The sequence below is a fragment of the Podarcis erhardii genome (assembly GCF_964252035.2).
Source record: "Podarcis erhardii genome assembly, chromosome: 18".
NCBI lineage: Eukaryota > Metazoa > Chordata > Lepidosauria > Squamata > Lacertidae > Podarcis > Podarcis erhardii.
In genome coordinates, this window is record NC_138516.1 from 4,063,797 (window position 1) to 4,084,495 (window position 20,699).

The following is a 20,699-nucleotide window of genomic DNA, read 5'->3' on the forward strand; positions in this document are numbered from 1 at the left end:
ATGACGTCACATGCATGCGCGGAAGTGGCGAAACACGACCCGCGCAAGCGCAGATGCGCTATTGCGTCTTACGTTCTGTTCAGGATGCGAACCGGGCTCTGGGAACAGATCATGTTCACATCCCGAGGTACCACTGTATCTTCTCAGCAAGCCTGTGAGGTAGACTGAGAGACGGCAACTGGCTGAAGGACACCCAGTTTGTTTCCCCGGGATTCGAATCTGGCTCCCAGTTCCTCTCCCGACAACCCGTCCCTCCCTCCTGCCCCCCTCCCCAACTGATGTTGATCCATTAATTGCATTTATACCCCCATCTTCGCTCCGAGGAGCTAGCTCAATGTGATGTACATGGTTCTCTCCCGCTCCTCATTTTATCCTCACAACAACCCTGTGAGGTAGGGTTGAGGTGGAGAGACTGTGGTCATCCTGTGAGCTTCACGTGGCCAAGCAAGGATTTCCACCCTGGTTTCCCTGGTCCTCCTCCAACACACGAACCACTGATTATAATCACTGATTTATAAATCATCTCCTAAACATCATCTAAACCAGGAATGTCCAAAGTCCGTTTCGGAGGGCCTAATCCAGGTTTTATCTGGCCCCTGTGGCAGTTTATTTCTCGGGGTCAAATCCTAAAAAAAGTGGAACAATTTCAATCCTAAAAAAAGTCAACAACTTTGATTGGCCCTCACGCATAATAATAATAATAATAATAATAATAATTTATTTATACCCCGCCCATCTGGCTGGGTTTCCCCAGCCACTCTGGATGGCTTCCAACACAATATAAAAACACAGTAATGCCTCAAACATTAAAAGCTTCCCTAAACGGGGCTGCCTTCAGATGTTGTCTAAAAGTCTGGTAGTTGTTGTTCATGTTCACTTCAACAAATCTGGCCCTCTTTGAAAATCTGGCCCTCTTTGAAAAAAGTTTGGGCACCCCTGATCTAAACATAAGACCTTTGAGAACATTTTAAAAAGATGCAAACAACAGAGGTGTTTGAAGCAACACTAGAGCCCTAAATGCTCCCATGTCAAGAATCTAATTTTTTTTCCATCGCAGGGGTTGGACTAGATGACCCCGGGGTGCCTTCCGACTCCAGGATGCTAGGTCGCCCTTATTCTCTCCCCTGTAAAGGCAGGAGACGCTTACCTCAAACCTCTGGGAGTTCACTTTCTTCCCCTTCTTGTTCCAGGTGACGCGGGGCTTGGGGTCTCCCCTGGCTTGGCAGACGAAGGATGCCACCCCTCCAGAGACCCCGATCTGGTCCACAGGATTCTTGATGAACTCGGGGGGACCTTTATGTGCAAGAAACAGAAAGGGGTGGGGGAGGAAGGAGAGAATGTTGAATAACTTGAAATATTTCACAAATGACGAATTAAAAAAGAGTCAAAATGTACGGAGCAAGGAGTCATGAAGTCAGGGGTCCGAGGATCAAGGAGCCAAACGCAGCAAGACAGGGAACATGTTGCTGTGGCAAAGAGCCAAAGGGAAATGCTGACCTTATATCCCTTCCCGGCTCTTGCCACCAGGTACAGTGAGTTACCAATCGGCCTCACCTGTGCGGCTGCACCTTGCCTCTTCAGAACAAACTTAGGAAGGCCCCAGTCCTGCAAAGTCCTATTGGTCACAGGGCCTGGCTCCTGCACGCAAACTTGACACCCTTTCCATTAGTGTCAGAATACAGTGGTGCCCCGCAAGACGAACGCCTCGCAAGAAGGAAAACCCGCTAGACGAAAGGGTTTTCCGTTTTGGAGGCGCTTTGCAAAACGAATTTCCCTACGGGCTTGCTTCGCAAGATGAAATGTCTTGCGAGTTCCTGCGGGTTTTTTCCCCTTCCCCCCCCTTTTCCTAAGCCGCTAAGCCGCTTATCAGCTGATCCGCTAAAAGCCGCTAAACCGCTAATAGCGCTAATCCGCTAAGCTGTCAATGGGCTTGCTTTGCAAGACGAAAAAACCGCTATACGAAGAGCTTCACGGAACGGATTAATTTCGTCTTGCGAGGCACCACTGTACATTTATGGGGTGGCGGGGGTGGCGTTCGCTGCAGCTGCATCACACCCAGCAGACATGTGCAATCTGCACTATGCAATATTTTGCAGCTGCACATAAACCCACTCCCTGTCCTCAAGAATGGCAGAAGGCAGCTTTATGATCAAGAGCGTTTGTGCGGGTTGGGGTTTTGTGTTTTTTGGGAAGGGGAGGAAATCACCCAAGCACAGCTGTGGCTCTGCTATTTCAGTATTTCAGTAAATTTCAAACTAACGAGACAGGAAGAGGCAAGGATGGATGTGAAATAAGGAGAGAGACAGATGCCACGCAGAGAGAAAGAGTTCCTGTCCCAAATCAGCTCTGGGTAACTTGCAGTCGGCACTCAAACCAAGCAGAATCCCACCTCAAAACCGACCTCACAATTTACCGTATTTTTCGCTCTATAAGATGCACCAGACCACAAGACACACCTAGTTTTGGGAGGAGGGAAACAAGGGAAAAAATACAGTGGTGCCCCGCAAGAGGAATGCCTCGCAAGACGAAAAACCCACTAGACAAAAGGGTTTTCCGTTTTTTGAGGCGCTTCGCAAGACGAATTTCCCTATGGGCTTGCTTCGCAAGATGAAAACGTCTTGCAAGTCTTGCGATTTTTTCGCCCCCCCCCTTTTCTAATCCGATAAGCCGCTAATAGGGGTGCTTCGCAAGACAAAAAAACCGCAAGACGAAGAGGCTCGCGGAACGAATTTTTTTCGTCTTGCGAGGCACCACTGTATTCTGAACCTCGAAGCCAGAACAGCAAGAGGGATCAGATCGCTGTGCAGTGAAAGCAGCGATCCCTCTTGCTGTTCTGGCTTCTGGGATAGCTGCGCAGCCTGCATTCGCTCCATAAGACGCACACACATTCCCCCTTACTTTTTAGGAGGGAAAAAGTGAGTCCTATAGAGCAAAAAATACGGTATTTTTCTCATGCAGAGGCCCAGTTGCACCATGCAATCGATGCATCATCAGTCCACTTTAAACGGTTAAAAGATTATGACTTAGGGAGAGTGCGTCTGAACTTAACAGCGCTTAGCTGATTTTGGGGTCGCTGTTTAGTTAATGTTGTTAATACTGTTTTATAGATTACAAATGTCGCATTGATTTGTTAATCATATAATACAACTTTTGCTGTAGTTGTTTAGCTTGTTCTAAGCTGCTGTTTCGTTAACAGCGTTTCATAGATCCATTGATCTATCCATTGTTCCACCGATGTGTTTATTTTTTTTTCATATGAGCATTTATTTTTGATGCTCTATTATGTTATTCTCGTTTATTGTTTGTAAGCCACTCTGAGACTGTGGCCAGGTTGGGGCGGGAAAGGTAAGGGACCAACTGCTTGATAAAAGGCAGCAAATCTAAATAAAAATAAAGGAAAGGAAAGGAAAGGAAAGAAGAAGCCTTAAACTAAGACTCATACAACAAAAAATAATATTTTGAATTTATGGGATTCCATTACATTTTTTTTTAAAATGAAAGAGCTAACTAAGACATCTAGCTGCTAGAGATGTAATAGAGACAAGGCTTCTTTAAAACATATGTTCTTACATTGTCCTACATTGGGATTATTTTGGCAGAGGCTAATAGAAACGATCAATGCGACAATACAGAAAAAAGCTTTAATGAGGGATAGAAAAATCGTGGAATGAAATCTTTATGACCCTAGCGGAAATGTTTTAAGAGATCAAGTTCAAATATATTAATTTTAATGAGAAATAAGATTAAATAAAGTAAAAATGTTTTGTTAATTGGGGAAAGAAGAGAAGGTAAAATTACAGTATATTAAGATAAACTATTAGGATAAAAATAAAGATGGAGGATGTTGGATTGAAGACAGGTGGTTTTAGCTGAAATGATATAGAGGAATAAGTAAAAATGGATTGTTAATTAGTGAAAGAAGAGAATGTAAAAGTATAGTTTATCAAGACAAGTTATTAGGATAAAAATAAAGATGGAAAGGATTTGCTGAAATATCTAACTGAATTAGAATACAAAAAAAGGGAGGTGTGAGGAGGTCAAGGAAATAAGCTAAGGAAAGAAAGTTGTGTAAAGGTCTGATTTGTTTTTTTTTTCTTTCTTCTTTTTAATTGTATGTATTTTTTTCTTTTCTTTTTTTTCTCCTTGTAACCTTTAAAATCTTAATAAAAAATTATTTAAAAAAAAAAAATCACAGAGGAAAGCATCCTTTTGAATTATATACCCAATACATGGAACCTAACAAAGGGACAATATGAATGGACTCAGCAAAAAGACTTGTATTGATGAACTGGAAAAATAAAAATGCGTCTCCTTTCAACGAATGGATAGAAGAAATGTATAATCTTGCAACACATGGACAAGTTGCGGAGAAATGTAGACTTGCCACGGACAAATTTGCTGATATTTGGAAATCATTTTTATAAACGCTGCATTAGGTTAAGTTTAGGATAAGTACAATAACAACTTTGTAAGTTTATACGTTTTTTCCCCTTTCCCCTTTTATTTTTTGACAGGGCAGAATCGTAACAATTGCTAATCTTTTCGCATCTTATTTGACTTTGTGCGCTTATAATTTTATACCATGTATTTAAAAAATCCTCCCCCCCCCAAAGAAATAATTTTTAAAAAAGGAAAGGAAAGGAGGAACCAAAAAGAAAGGCAGAAAGATAAGGGGGGGGGGGAATACAGAGCTCTCTATCAGAGGTAGAACTTAATCCTTGTCCCACACAAAAGGGGTGGACCCTCCCAATTCTCCCTTGGGAGCTTCACCCTCTTCTCCCTGCCCCCGACCCTGGGCGATCTCCCCTTCCCCGACTCTCACACAGGGTCTTTCAACGTCCTTCCATCACTTTCCTCTTCATACCCTCCCATAACCCAGAACAGATTACATCACAAAACAGAACAACACACGAGCAAAGGCAGAATTAGCAGAGAAACCACAAGAAAAGGAAGGGGGGGAAAGAGCGATGACGGAAGTTAGAAATCATAAAGAATAAAAACAGAAAGAGAGATGATGGCGATGATTCTATTATTTTATATGCTGCCCATCTGACCGGGTTCTACCCAGCCATTCCGGGCAGTTTCCAGCAAAATATACAAACACAACAAAACATCAAAGCATTAAAAAAAATTCCCTATGAGAAAAAGAAATAAAGAGAAATAAAGTCCTCTTTAGTACTACAATTCCCAGAGTCCCCAGAGCTTAGGTGCAGAGGAGGAACGAGAAGGTATTTGTGGCACCCAGACTTTCTCCTGTTTTGGGGAGCAGGAAAAGAGCTCCCCAGGCCGTCTCCATTCTCTCTTGTTGTTGTTGTTTAGTCGTTTAGTCGTGTCCAACTCTTCGTGATCGCCTGGACCAGAGCATGCCAGGCACTCCTGTCTTCCACTGCCTCCCGCAGTTTGGTCAAACTCATGCTGGGAGCTTCAAGAACACTGTCCCACCATCTCGTCCTCCGTCGTCCCCTTCTCCTTGTGCCCTCCATCTTTCCCAACATCAGGGTCTTTTCCAGGGAGTCTTCTCTTCTCATGAGGTGGCCAAAGTCTTGGAGCCTCAGCTTCAGGATCTGTCCTTCCAGTGAGCACTCAGGGCTGATTTCCTTCAGAATGGAGAGGTTTGATCTTCTTGCAGTCCATGGGACTCTCAAGAGTCTCCTCCAGCATCAGAATTCAAAAGCATCCATTCTTTGGCGATCAGCCTTCTTTATGGTCCAGCTCTCACTTCCATACATCACTACTGGCAAAACCATGGCTTTAACTATACGGACCTTTGTTGGCAAGGTGATGTCTCTGCTTTTTAAGATGCTGTCCAGGTTTGTCATTGCTTTTCTCCCAAGAAGCAGGCGTCTTTTAATTTCGTGACTGCTGTCCCCATCTGCAGTGATCATGGAGCCAAAGAAAGTAAAATCTCTCACTGCCTCCATTTCTTCCCCATCTATTTGCCAGGAGGTGATGGGCCCAGTGGCCATGATCTTCATTTTTTTTGATGTTGAGCTTCAGACCATATTTTGCGCTCTCCTCTTCCACCCTCATTAAAAGGTTCTTTAATTCCTCCTCACTTTCTGCCATCAAGGTTGTGTCATCTGCATTCTCTCTCTAGCATCTATATATATATAATTTTCCCACCCCAACTTCAACTTCTTTCCCTGAGTTGCCTCGTCTTCCTTGACTGAAAATGTCTTTTTAGCCTTGTCTTATTGCGGGGAAGATTCTTGCAGGCAGGTAAGTGTCCAGTGAAATAGAAGCAGCAAAATTCACGCACAACCCCCAAAAAAGAATACCAGCGGTTTCTTCCAGACTCGGCGATTACAAGGTACCCAAATGCCTTCTGCACCTTCCAGAGCGAATTCTGACCCGCTCGGGCCCTCAAGCGTGTTCTGTCCCTGTCACAACACTTGACATTGCTGCCACACGGAGCAGAGCACGAGCCGCTGACAAAAGGCGAGCAAGTTTTGTCTTTTGATGCTCACCAGGGGCACGATCCGCTTGGATTTAACTCAGCTCCAGCACGGAGCACTATTGGAAACGCTCCATGCAGGCGAAGGGGGACGCAAAAAAGGGGTTGCCTGTGTGCATCTCAAAGCACCGTTTCTGAAGTTTCGTGGGATCCTAGAATTGTAGGCTCCAATACTTTGGCCACCTCATGAGAAGAGAAGACTCCCTGGAAAAGACCCTGATGTTGGGAAAGATGGAGGGCACAAGGAGAAGGGGACGGCAGAGGAAGAGATGGTTGGACAGTGTTCTCGAAGCTACCAGCATGAGTTTGACCAAACTGCGGGAGGCAGTGGAAGACAGGAGGGCCTGGCATGCTCTGGTCCAGGGGGTCACGAAGAGGCGGACACGACTAAAGGACTAAACAACAACAAGAATTGTAGGGCTGGAACTGACCGCAAGGGTCATGTAATCCCAAATCCCTGAAATGCCGGTTTGGAAACAACAGCAATTGCCAACAGTAGAAGAATGGCGACAGAAGGTAATGGAATATGCAGAAATAGCTAAATTAACGGGGGAAATTTGACAACAGGGCGAAGAAACATTTTAAAAAGAATGGGGAAAATTTATGTCGTACATAGGGAAGATAAGGTGAAATAGTGAAACCCGTAGAATTGAAATAAACATCATAATGTGAAATCCAAAGAAAATTGTTGTTGCTGTTTAGTCGTTTAGTCTTTGTGACCCCCTGGACCAGAGCACACCAGGCACTCCTGTCTTCCACTGCTTCCCACAGTTTAGTCAAACTCATGCTGGTAGCTTTGAGAACACTGTCCCACCATCTCGTCCTCTGTCGTCCCCTTCTCCTTGCGCCCTCCATCTTTCCCAACACCAGGGTCTTTTCCAGGGGGCCGAGTCTTCTCATGAGGTGGCCAAAGTCTTGGAGCCTCAGCTTCAGGATCTGTCCTTCCAGTGAGCACTCAGGGATGATTTTATGCCAAGGTACACAGGGCAAAATAAACCTTTTATTTGGCATGAAGGTGGCTGAGAGGAGCCTTCTACCCACGGAAGTATTTTTTTGTATTTTTTAAAAACCCACCGGTAACAAGAGAGGGCCTGTTGGGTGGTGAATATATATGTGCATATCTTTAAAAGGAAATAGCGAAATAAACGTCCTATTCTTCCCGCCGCCTCTGTGGCATCCGTCATCGGCACAGGGACAAAGAGAACCCCCTTCACAATTCAAATTCTACTGATGCACGGAACCTGTGGGATGGGCATGCTGAAAATTCTGTGCATATCTGTGTAGGCAAATGTAGATCTTTTGGGGTGGGGGGTGGGAATGCAGTCCCCCAGGATCAGAGCAGGTCAAAAGACGGGAATCTAGGAGGTCCCAAATGCACTATGCCAGGGGTCAGCAAACTTTTTCAGCAGGGGGGCCGGCCCACTGTCCCTCAGACCTTGTGGGGGGCCGGACTATACTTTGGGAAAAAATACAGTGGTACCTCGGGTTAAGTACTTAATTCGCTTCGGAGGTCCGTTCTTAACCTGAAACTGTTCTTAACGTGAAGCACCACTTTAGCTAACGGGGCCTCTCGCTGCCACCGCTCCGCCGGAGCACGATTTCTGTTCTCATCCTGCAGCAAAGTTCTTAACCTGAAGCACTATTTCTGGGTTAGCGGAGTGTGTAACCTGAAGCGTATGTAACCCGAGGTACCACTGTAAATGAATGAATTCCTATGCCCCACAAATAACCCAGAGATGCATTTTAAATAAAAGGACACATTCTACTCATGTAAAAACACGCTGATTCCCGGACTGTACGTGGGCTGGTTTTAGAAGGCGACTGGGCCTGATTCGGCCCTCTGGCCTTAGTTTGCTTATCCATGCACTATGCATTTAAAGCAGAGCCATCCCACTTGAAACAGTCGTGGTTTTCCCCAAAGCATCCTGAGAAAACTTTGTTATGATTGGACGCTCTGGTCCCCTTAAGATACCTGCAATTCCCAGAGTCCCCTGCCAAGAGATAAGAATGGCTGTAAAAAACCACACCTCCCAGGATCCTTTGGGAGAAGCCATGTCTGCTTAAAGCAGGACGATACAGTGGTACCTTGGTTCTCAAACTTAATCTGTTCCAGAAGTCTGTTCCAACACCAAAGCGTTCCAAAACCAAGGCGTGCTTTCCCATAGAAAGTAATGCAAAACGGATTAATCCGTTCCAGGCTTTTAAAAAACAACCCCTTAAACGGCAATTTTACATGAATTTTACTATCTAACGAGACCACTGATCCATAAAATGAAAGCAATAAACTGCAGTCACACAATCAATACATCAGTGGCTGGACTGGGTTCCACACTGTCATAAAAACAAAACAAAAAAAGAGCCGCAAAAACAGAAGCACAAAATAAACAGCAAAAACAGACAGACCTCAGTGTAACACTCAAATCAGAAGCGTAACACTCAAAACGGAGCACGTTTGGCTTCTGAAAAAAGTTTGACAATTGGAACACTTACTTCCGGGTTTGCAGCATTTAGGTTCCAAGTTGTTCAACTGTTAAGTCGTTTGAGAACCAAGGTACCACTGTATTGCTTAAAATGCATAGGGCAGATGGGGCCTGGTCTTATCAGAGCAATCCAATGGAAATTAATGGACTTGAGTGAGTCCTGTCCATCAATTTCAATCAGTCTACTCCGAGCAGGACTTAATAGGACACCAATCTCACGGAGCACGTCCTAGCTTGCACTTTGCACAGCTTCAAATCTGTGTTCTCTTTAAAGAAGAGAGAGAAAGGAAGAGCGGGTGTTTATTTTGTTTTGGGTGGTGGGGCCCAAATGGGCCAGTTTTGCAATCCTTGGTCTCTGTGGGAGACCTGTGGACCTCCAGATGTCGTGCTTTTTATTTATTCATTGGTTTAATAAAGTAAAAGAAAATTTAAATCCACATACACCTTGTGTTATCTGGCCGCAAATGGTAATTTTGATTATTGTTCTCCCGCCTGGCTTTCTTTCTTTCTCTTCTTTTTACATCTTGAATTGTATCTTTTTATAGTAATAATAATAAAAAATCCAGAATCGATGATCACAACAATAAACGAACAGGAAATTAAATTTATTACTCCTTGCGGCTGTAGGGGGAGAAAATTGAGGAGGCGGGGGGGGGACCACCCATGCCCCCTTGAGGGAAGACGTGATATATTTATAAACTATGCACTGAGAGGTGACTTTCCCCCCTCTGATGGTGGTCTCATTTGGAGAATTGTATATTGCCTTAACAGGATGAGAAATGAAAAAGTATTCTGGGCCAGAGTCCTTTCTGTTGGGGATAATCCAGACTGAAATTCCCAGGTGTCAAAAAAGGTTATTTATGTATGCCACTACTGCGGCCTGTGTTTTGTTAGCCCCAAAATGGAAAACGAGCAAGGTCCAAACTAAAGAAGAATTGCAACTTAAATTGACAGAATACGCGCAGCTTGCAGACTTAACGTATAGAATAAGAGAACAAGAAGAACATATGTTTACAGAAGATTGGAAAACGTTTGTTGAATATATGGGAAACAACTGCGTACAGCTGAAAATGCTGGCAGCATTAAGATAAACAGTGTAAATAAGTTTTGATGGATGTAATAATGGTTTCGTTTTTTAAAAATATGCAGGGATTTATGCTTTGCAAAATGAACCATGGAAAGAGAAGAAGTGATGTCACCGATACCTTAAGCATGCAAAAATGAGTACTTTATAAATTGGAAAACAGAACATTTAATAAAAATTACATACAAAGTTCATTTTTTAAAAAAAATGAAAAAGTATTCTGGACTAGGATTGCCAGGTTGGCAGTATCCCAGACCCTAAGATTTCAGGGCTCAAACCTGATACCTATATCTATTAGATTTATAGATAAAAAAGGTAAAGAGACCCCTGACCATTAGGCCCAGTCGTGACCGATTCTGGGGTTGCGGCGCTCATCTCGCTTTACTGGCCGAGGGAGCCGGCGTACAGCTTCTGGGTCATGTGGCCAGCATGACTAAGCCGCTACTGGCGAACCAGAGCAGTGCACAGAAACGCCGTTTACCTTCCCGCCGTAGCGGTACCTATTTATCTACTTGTACTGGTGTGCTTTCGAACTGCTAGGTTGGCAGGAGCAGGGACTGAGCAACAGGAGCTCACCCCGTCGTCGCGGGGATTCGAACTGCCGACCTTCTGATCGGCAAGGCCTTAGGCTCTGTGGTTTAACCCACAGCGCCACCCGCGTCCCTTAGATTTATAGATATATAGATATAAAACAATAAAGGCCCAGATTCAGCTCCCTCCACCAGGAGGGACCCAGGCACACCTGTAGGAGTCAGGTCAGGTGTGGCAACCCTATTTTTCATGCATCCCCTTTGCTCTTTTTTCCCTTGGTGCAAAGTGAGCAAACAAAATAAGGAAGTTTTTGGTGAGCGATCATTTCCCGTTTCCGCCCAAACTGGGGAGCTGGGGCAAATGTAGTCAGGATATGAGGCTACGCTTGGAAGTCAGTTCCCTTCCTGCGGTCTTCAAACGGGAAGTTGTAGTTAAGTGTAAAACTTCCTGGATTTGCTGGTTTGTCTGAAGAGAAGGGGGTGAGCTGTGTAGCTAAAACACTTGCTTATATCTTGCTAAGGAGACACATACTAGAACAGAGGTCAACAAGCAGGGGGCCGGTCCACTGTCCCTCAGACCTTGTTGGGGGCCAGACTATATTTTTTTTTGAGGGGGGAGGAATGAACGAATTCCTATGCCCCACAAATAACCCAGAGGTGCATTTTAAATAAAAGGACACATTCTGCTCATGTAAAAACACCAGGCGGGCCCCACAAATAACCCAGAGGTGCATTTTAAATAAAAGGACACATTCTACTCATGTAAAAACAAGCTGATTCTTGGACCGTCTGCGGGCTGGATTGAGAAGGCGATTGAGCCAGATCCGGGCCTTAGTTTGCCTAGCCATGTCCGAGAACCATAGAAGTGAGAGTTAGAAGGGACCTCAAGCATCATCTATTCCAACCCCCTGCAACGCAGGAATCTCTCTAAATTGAACATATGATGATATCCAAATGCGGCAAGTTTTTGCTTCACTGTGGTCCCCATTTGCATGACACGTTTGGGAGTAACGTTAAATAACCGATCGATCTGCCACCTTTCCAAAGTTAACACCAAGGCAACTTAGAACATACCGTATTTTTCGCTCTATAAGACGCACCAGACCACAAGACGCACCTAGTTTTCGGAGGAGGAAAACAAGAAAAAAAAAATTCTGAATCTCAGAAGCCAGAACAGCAAGAGGGATCGCTGCGCAGTGAAAACAGCAATCCCTCTTGCTGTTCTGGGTTCTGGGATAGCTGCGCAGCCTGCATTCGCTCCATAAGACGCACACACATTTCCCCTTACTTTTTAGGAGAGAAAAAGTGAGTCTTATAGAGCAAAAAATACTTTATTTTAAGAACTGCATTGCTACGAATGTAATGGAAGTAGTTGTGAATGATTAGATTTGTTTGATAATCTAATTTATTAAATCAATCAACTGTGCATTTAATTACATATACTTAAATATATTGTGCATATAGACCCCTATATGCCTATACTACACAAAACAAAGTGCTTTTGGGGGTCTTGCTTGGCTCAAGAACCAAAATCACTGCTAACAGATTCCCCCCATCTTCCCCCCCCTCTTCCTCAGCCACCCCTTCTGCCTCATATGGAACAGGAAAAAAATGAGATTAATACCAGGCGACGATTCTCTCCCTTTTGTTGCATGTGGGGGAGAAGGAAGGGCTCCTCACCCCCCCCCAGCCATGAAAAAAAATTGTGAAAAAACAGCAAGCAGAAAATTATAATCATTTTCCTGTCGGTGTCCATCTGGCTTCAGCGCATTGCCTCCTTGTCACAGAAAGTCCATTAAGAATATCCGGTGGGGAAGTACGGAGGGGGGGGGCGGGACAGAGCCTCACTTTAACCATCAAGACAAGATAATTACAGGCCACAGAGAGAGAGAGAGTTCCTTTAACGGACTGCGCCTGTCAGTTTCCCCACAAGTGAAAACAGAGGAAATGGCAGGATGAAGGGACGGAACTTTCTTTTTAGAAGTGATGGCTGTTATTTTTAAACTCAATTCCCCCTAGAAGACGGGTAGGCAACCTAAGGTCTGGGGGGCTGGATGCGGCTCAATCACCTTCTAAATCCGGACCGTAGACGGTCTGGGAATCAGCGTATTTTTACCTGAGTAGAATGTGTCCTTTTATTAAAAATGCATCTCTGGGTTATTTGTGGGGCTTTTACATGAGTAGAATGGCACTGTGGGTTAAACCACAGAGCCTAGGACTTGCCAATCAGAAGGTCGGCGGTTCGAATCCCCGCAACGGGGTGAGCTCCCATTGCTCGGTCCCAGCTCCTACCCACTTAGCAGTTCAAAAGCAAGTCAAAGTGCAAGTAGATAAATAGGTACCACTCCAGCGGGAAGGTAAACGGCGTTTCTGTGCGCTGCTCTGGTTCGCCAGAAGCGGCTTAGTCCTGCTGGCCACATGACCCGGAAGCTGTACGCCGGCTCCCTCGGCCAATAAAGCGAGATGAGCGCTGCAACCCCAGAGTTGGTCACGACTGGACCTAATGGTCAGGGGTCCCTTTAGAATGTGTTTTATTTAAAATGCATCTCTGGGTTATTTGTGGGGCATAGGAATTAGTTCATTATTATTTTTCCCCAAAATATAGTCCGGCCGCCCACAAGGTCTGAGGGACAGCCCGCGGCTGGAAAAAGCTTGCTGACCCCTGCCATAGAATGTGGTTGACCTTATGTCTGGACACTCTACCACCACAGATAGGGGGCAGGTTAGGTGATGGGGGGGCCGAAATTGCCCTTGTATTGCACGGCAGAGAGATGGTAAGATGAGAAGAGCCTGTTGGATTGTCATGGATGCAGAGGTGTGAAGGGGGGGGGGACCAGCTGGGGAAGAAGGTCAGAGAGACAGGAGGGAGAATAATGGGAGGAAGTGGTGTCCGAAGCAGATGAGGCAACAGGGCTTAGTGAGCAGGGAGAGTCTGTGCCAGAGAGCAGTTCAGAATCAGAGGCTGGGAGAAGGGAGAGTGGAGTCTGGCTGGTGAAAAGACACAGGTGTCTCCCCGTCCTGTTGCCCACCTGGTTTAGAATCATAGAATCCTAGAGTTGGAAGAGACCACAAGGGCCATGGAGTCCAACCCCCTGCCAAGCAGGAAACACCATCAGAGCACTCCTGACATATGGTTGTCAAGCCTCTGCTTAAAGACCTCCAAAGAAGGAGACTCCACCACACTCCTGGGCAGCAAATTCCACTGTCAAACAGCTCTTACTGTCAGGAAGTTCTTCCTAATGTTTAGGTGGAATCTTTTTTCTTGTAGTTTGGAACCATTGCTCTGTGTCCGCTTCTCTGGAGCAGCAGAAAACAACCTTTCTCCCTCCTCTATGTGACATCCTTTTATATATTTGAACATGGCTATCATATCACCCCTTAACCTCCTCTTCTCCAGGCTAAACATGCCCAGCTCCCTTAGCCGTTCCTCATAAGGCATCGTTTCCAGGCCTTGGACCATTTTGGTTGCCCTCCTCTGGACACGTTCCAGTTTGTCAGTGTCCTTCTTGAACTGTGGTGCCCAGAACTGGACACAGTACTCCAGGTGAGGTCTGACCAGAGCAGAATACAGTGGCACTATTACTTCCCTTGATCTAGATGCTATACTCCTATTGATGCAGCCCAGAATTGCATTGGCTTTTTTAGCTGCCGCGTCACACTGTTGGCTCATGTCAAGTTTCGCAGAACCAGGAGAGGCATGATGTGGGAGGAGCAAAGACAGGTGCACAGGTGCAGTCTCCGAGTGCCTGGAAGAAGAAACCCTGGAAAGGAAGAGGTATAAGACAGCTCTGGGGAGGCGGGGACCTTGACGTCTTGGCAACTGCTTTACGGGGGCAAGATCCAATGGACGTTGAGCCTGACATACTCCTGTGTAGACCCTGGTTTTGCTAATTCCAACTTCCTCCGTGCGATTTACTGCTGGCTCACTTCTGTCAGTGCCATAGCATGGGGGCGGGTGTGTGTGTGTCCCCGGGTGCAGAATCGGGGGTGGGGGATAGACCCTCTGCCCTCCACCCCCACCTGATCTTGGATTCCCTCCCCCAGAGCCTGATTGTGTGTGTTTTCTCTTCTTAGCCTCATGGAGTGTGTTACTTTTCCCGAACCTGACTTGAGTGTGTACAGTGGTACCTCGGGTTACATATGCTTCGGGTTACAGACTCCGCTAACCCAGAAATAGTGCTTCAGGTTAAGAACTTTGCTTCAGGATGAGAACAGAAATCGTGCTTTGGTGGCGTAGCAGCAGCGGGAGGCCCCATTAGCTAAAGTGGTGCTTCAGATTAAGAAGTTTCAGGTTAAGAACGGACCTCCAGAACAAATTAAGTACAGTGGTGCCCCGCAAGACGAACGCCTCGCAAGACGGAAAACCCGCTAGATGAAAGGGTTTTCCGTTTTGGAGGCGCTTCGCAAAACGAATTTCCCTATGGGCTTGCTTCGCAAGACGAAAATGTCTTGCGAGTTTTTCTGACTTTTTTCCCCTCCCCCCCCTTTTCTAAGCCGCTAAGCCGCTTATCAGCTGATCCGCTAAGCCGCTAAAAGCTGCTAAAAGCCGCTAAGCCGCTAATAGCGCTAATCCGCTAAGCCGTCAATGGGCTTGCTTCGCAAGACGAAAAAACCGCTAGACAAAGAGAATCGCGGAACGGATTCTTTTCGTCTTGCGAGGCACCACTGTACTTAACCCGAGGTACCACTGTATAATAAGACTTTTAAGAAACCTGTCTGTCTTCTAAAAGCAGGGAGAGGAGAGGGTATTTCAACATGAACGCTTGCGCTTGGTTTGAGGTTACTCCTGGAGAGCCAGGAGAGCAGCAAAATTGATTTGCAAACATATGTCTGCAGTTAGGTACTCTGGGTATGAATTACCAATCCACCCCCTCGCTTTCCTTTCTGCTGGACGGATATTATAGCATAGCTGCTTGCAACTTTATAGGGAACACGGTGTCAGCACTTTGATTACAATTAAAGCTCTTCAACACCCCCTCTCTTCTTTGGCAAAAGGTTTATATAACTGTCTTAGAACCAAAAGGTGTTGATGCCTCAAATTTCCCCAACCTATAAAAAAAGAAAGAAACAAGAAGTGCCCCCGAAGGACCAGGTGTGCAGCCTGGGAATCATTCTGGACTCACAGCTGTCTATGGAGGCGCAGGTCAATTCTGCATCCAGGGCAGCTGTTTATCAGGTCCATCTGGTACGCAGGCTGAGACCCTACCTGCCTGCGCATTGTCTCACCTGAGTGGTCCATCCTCTGGTTTTTTCCTGCTTAGACTGCTTCAATGTGCTCTACGTGGGGCTACCTTTGAAGGTAACCCGGAAACTACAACTAATCCAGAATGCGGCAGCTAGACTGGTGACTGGGAGTGCCCGCCGAGACCACATAACACCGTTCCTGAAAGACCTACACTGGCTCCCAGGACGTTTCTGAGCGCAATTCAAAGTGTCGGTGCTGACTTTGAAAGCCCTAAACGGCCTCGGCCCAGTATACCTGAAGGAGCGTCTCCACCCCCATTGTCCAGCCCGGACACTGAGGGCCTTCTGGCGGTTCCCTCACTGTGATAAGCGAAGTTACAGGGAACCAAGCAGAGGGCTTTCTCGGTGGTGGCACCCGCCCTGTGGAACACCCTCCCATCAGATGTCAAGGGAATAAACAACGACAGTGGCATCTTGCTACTCAAAGGGCTTGGCTCCCGAACAAATTGGATCCTGAACGCCGCAAACCTGGAAATAAGTGTTGCGGTTTGTGAACGTTTTTCGGAAGCCAAACATCCGACACAGCTTCCAGTTGAGTGCAGGAAGCTCCTGGGTCCGGAAGGTCTTCAGCACCATTGGCGCAACCAGCACCAGCAGCAGGGCACCAGTGGAGGGGAGGCCGACTGAGATGGTGGACTGGCCAGCACCGCGGCTACGTCCACCCAGAGCCAATGTGACTTCATCATGTCCAGCTAGGAGGAGGTGGGAGACCTGCTGCAGTGGATCACAAGGATTAATACCTGTGCAGCCGCGGCGAGGAGGAAACGCCCCTGAGGGACTTGTCAGGAGCTTGTCCTACACTCGAGTAGGACCCTGGCAGAGACACATGCCCGACTGGCATGTTCTCTCCCTCCTGGTCTTTCGTTTGGGAGCTTCAAAAGCTTTCTTCTTCCCGAACATCACAGCGACCGATGCCAACAGACACCGGTACACTTAGGGATCCGCAGAGTTTGTGCAGACCTCAGCAACTCAGCATTTTGGCTAATCTACTTTATTTATATATAAACACACACGGAGCACTGCAACATGGCTTCTTCTCTCTCTAGCATCAGACAGCAAAGAGAAAGAACAAAGGACAATAGTCCCACTTCACAGAACACAGCAACACAAACATCCTGTCTCCGTCACTTCCCACTCTGTGGAGTCAAAACATACACCGTCATGTGATAGACAACAATCCCATGACTGCAATCACGGAGCAGGAATTCTAACAGGACTCGGGCAGCTCCAGGAGTTACTTCCCCTCTGGGTGCCCCCAGGACAAAGACAGTGGGGCCCCCAGGCTGGGCAGGAAGACCCTCCCGCAGAGGGGCAGGGTCCGCGTTGCAGCCCCCCCCCCACCAAAGGGGCTCAGAGAAGGAGCAGGCCACAGAACTGGCGCTGCAGGACCAGCCTCTCTGCCCCCCAGCTCAGAGGAGGCGGTGGGAGCGACAGCAAGGAGGCTATAACTTCCCTCCCACACTTTTCTGGTTTGAGGGGCCTGCAAATGAACCTCCCCTCCAAAAAAAATCAAATGACACATGAGTGCTGAACTTCCAATATGCTCTGCTAGATTTCCGGAAGTGGCTTTTATGTGGTGCAAAAGCTCAGATATAACGTGGAATCGGATAGCAGAGAAATGAGTGATAAGCACGCAGATAAGCACACATTTTGCAGAATGCGTCATGCTAAAGCTCACATTTGGTGTGGGAATTAGCCGTTAAGGAAACGAACTGCCGTGTGAAAGCAACCTTTTTAAAAATAATATTTTTATTACATTTTCCTTTGCATACATCCATAGACAATTTCCATACATAATTCAAACTAAACCTAAAGATAAAAAATGCATAAAAATACTGTGTATCTGAAGAAGTGTGCATGCACACGAAAGCTCATACCTAGAACTAACTCAGTTGGTCTTTAAGGTGCTACTGGAAGGAATTTTTTTATTTTGTTTTAAAAATACATAATAACTAAATATTTTCCTCAACCACCCGTTCCCCATAACTGTTATTCTAAATGATCAAACCTTAATATTCTAAACTTTTGGACTGACTTCCACCCACCATCTCAATTTGAGTCATTTTTCCTTTCCTTAACTGCCTTCTTTAGATGTTTTCCATTTCTTGGCATAATTTAATTAGGATAACTGTTTTGTCTTTTTGCAAAAGTTAGTCAAACCCTAACCCCAACCCAACCTAGGTGGCTGTAAAAGGAACCTTATGGTGTTTATCATTGGGTAGCAAACTAAGGTCCGGAGGCCCAACAGCCTTCTAAATCTGGACCACGGACGGTCCAGGAATTAGCGTGTTTTAACATGAGTAGAATGTGTCCTTTTATTTAAAACACAGCTCTGGGTTATTTGTGGGGCCTGCCTGGTGTTTTTACATGAGTAGAATGTGTGTGTTTTTTATTTAAAATGCATCTCTGGGTCTGAGGGACAGTGGACCAGCCCCCTGCTGAAAAAGTTTGCTGACCCCTGGGTCTGACTATGGATCTATCTATGTGATCTAACCATCTCTAATGATTTCTATTAATTAAGAAGAAATCCCTTCCCCCACAACCATCTCCTCTCCTTTTCTAAGGTTTGTAAGAGACAGAAAAGGAAAATAGAAAGAGAGAGAGAGAGGGGAATGATGGCTTCATTAATTATGCAGAAAATGCAAAAAGGATGGGGGGAGGAATCCACCCCCCACACCACCCAAAACCACCATCCTCTAGATGAGTTTAAAAGGAGGAGAAAACCCTTTTAGAACGGGGAGAAATTACTCCCCAAGGCAGATAAAATTTCTCTTGCAACTTCAAAGGACAATAAATTATTCAAATAGCTCCTGCCTTTTCACTCCCCCCCCTTCTCTCTTCTCTTCCCCCTCTTCATGATGCTATGCTCTTGAGTCAATTAAAGGGGTTTTTTTGGGTGCTGGGGGTGGTGGAGTTGATACTTTAGAGTATCTTAAACTAGGCTAGTGTATAAATAAAATTCATATTCATATTTCTGTGTGCCTACTCTATATGGAAATAAATCTCTTCCTGCTTCAACCCGCCTGCCTGCAAATGAACTGAGTAAAAGCTTGAAAAATCTGGGCAAATAGCCCCTTTGACGTTCCTAACTAAAACCATGGAGAGAAGAGAATTGGGAGAAACCACTGGGGGGAAAGCAACGACAAACCTAGACAGCATCTTAAAAAGCAGAGACACCACCTTGCCGACAAAGGTCTGTATGGTTTTCCCAGTAGTGATGTATGGAAGTGAGAGCTGGACCATAAAGAAGGCTGATCGCCAAAGAATGGATGCTTTTGAATTCTGGTGCTGGAGGAGACTCTTGAGAGTCCCATGGACTGCAAGAAGATCAAACCTCTCCATTCGGAAGGAAATCAGCCCTGAGTGCTCACTGGGAGGACAGATCCTGAAGCTGAGGCTCCAAGACTTTGACCACCTCATGAGAAGAGAAGACTCCCTGGAAAAGACCCTGATGTTGGGAAAGATGGAGGGCACAAGGAGAAGGGGACGACAGAGGACGAGATGGTGGGACAGTGTTCTTGAAGCTACCAGCATGAGTTTGACCAAACTGCGGGAGGCAGTGGAAGACAGGAGTGCCTGGCATGCTCTGGTCCAGGGGGTCACGAAGAGTCAGACACAACTGAACGACTAAACAACAGCAATAACAAACTAAAACCATGGGTGCTGGCCTTTCCTTCCATAAGACACCAGTTGAGGGTGTCCTGGTTGGATTGCACAGAGAAGGTCGACCAAACCCATTCTCCTGCTTCCAATAGTGAATGGCCTGTGTTCAGCCCAGAAACAAGAGCATATAGAAAAAGAAATTGATTCCACAAAAAGGCAAAAAAAGGAAAAGGAAGAGAGCAATTTTCAACTACTAGTCTATTAGCCACTGGGTTGGCTAGTGCAAAATATGCAGCTGTAGCCAATGCGAGTCACATTGAGGTCAAAGGGTGACCCAAATGGTCAGCGGCAGGGGGAAAGTCTGTTGCCTTCTCCTCCAAGGATCTGACTGCTAGGCACCAATCCATGGATTCCTCTAATTCTGTTTTATAGCCATTCGTGACCCACAGTGTTCAGCAGTGGGGCAGTGGCTCTGCTTAACAACCTCCCCTCTGTCTCCCCCCCCCCCAATACAAAACAGCATGGAGCTTCTACACTGCGTGACTTGGGAGACTTGGCAACCCACCTAGTTTTCACAGTGGGTGACCAGATCCCCTAGGAAATCAGCAAGCAGAATTTGAGGACGAGAGCAACTTTCCTCTCTTGTGGTTTCCATGCCACCAACAGCATCCTCCCCAAAGAATTTGCCCAATCCACTTTTAAAGGCGTCTAGGTTGGCGCCCATCACTGGCAGTCCTGTGGCAGTGAGTTCCGTAGTTGAACTCTCTGCTCCATGGTGAAGGGCTTTCTTTCCTCTGCCCTGAATCTCCAAACATTCAGCTTCCTTCGATGTCCCAGGTGAGAGAGAGAGGGGAAAAAAACTTCTCCCTTGTCTGCTTTCTCCATGCCATACATTATTTTATAAATTCCTATCAGGTCCCTTCTTAACTCGCTTTTTCTCTAAACCAAAAAAGCCCCAAATGCTGCGACCGTTCCTCATCAGGGACTCGCCACAGCCCCTTTGGTCGTTTTTGCTGCCCACCCCCAAAAAGGGAATATAGAGAGGGTTCAACCTCCCAGGTTTGAGGAATATAGAGAAGGAGTATTTTTACTCTTTTAAATCCATTTATTAAATTTCTATACCACCCTTCATCCAAAAAACCACAGGGCTGCTTACAGGAAATGAATTCCATAATAATAACAAAAACCATAACCGCCCCCAAAGTTTAAAAGGCCATAGATTGTTTAATTAGCTGAAGGCCTGGGAAAATATGAGTGTTTTAGCTTGGTGCCTAAAGATATAGAATCATAGAATTGGAGAGTTA

General features: G+C 46.0%; 1 protein-coding gene across 13 annotated transcripts in view; it reads right to left on the reverse strand.

The window, feature by feature from the left end:
* The window catches only part of PTPRS (protein tyrosine phosphatase receptor type S), a 309,039-nt gene that overhangs the window by 161,473 nt on the left and 126,867 nt on the right, over nucleotides 1-20,699 (reverse strand). For all 13 annotated transcript variants that reach the window (XM_081845987.1, XM_081845982.1, XM_081845991.1 and 10 more), the window contains exon 3: nucleotides 1,148-1,293. In XM_081845987.1, the coding sequence (XP_081702113.1) occupies nucleotides 1,148-1,293 (146 nt within the window). The remainder of the gene's footprint in view (nucleotides 1-1,147; nucleotides 1,294-20,699) is intronic.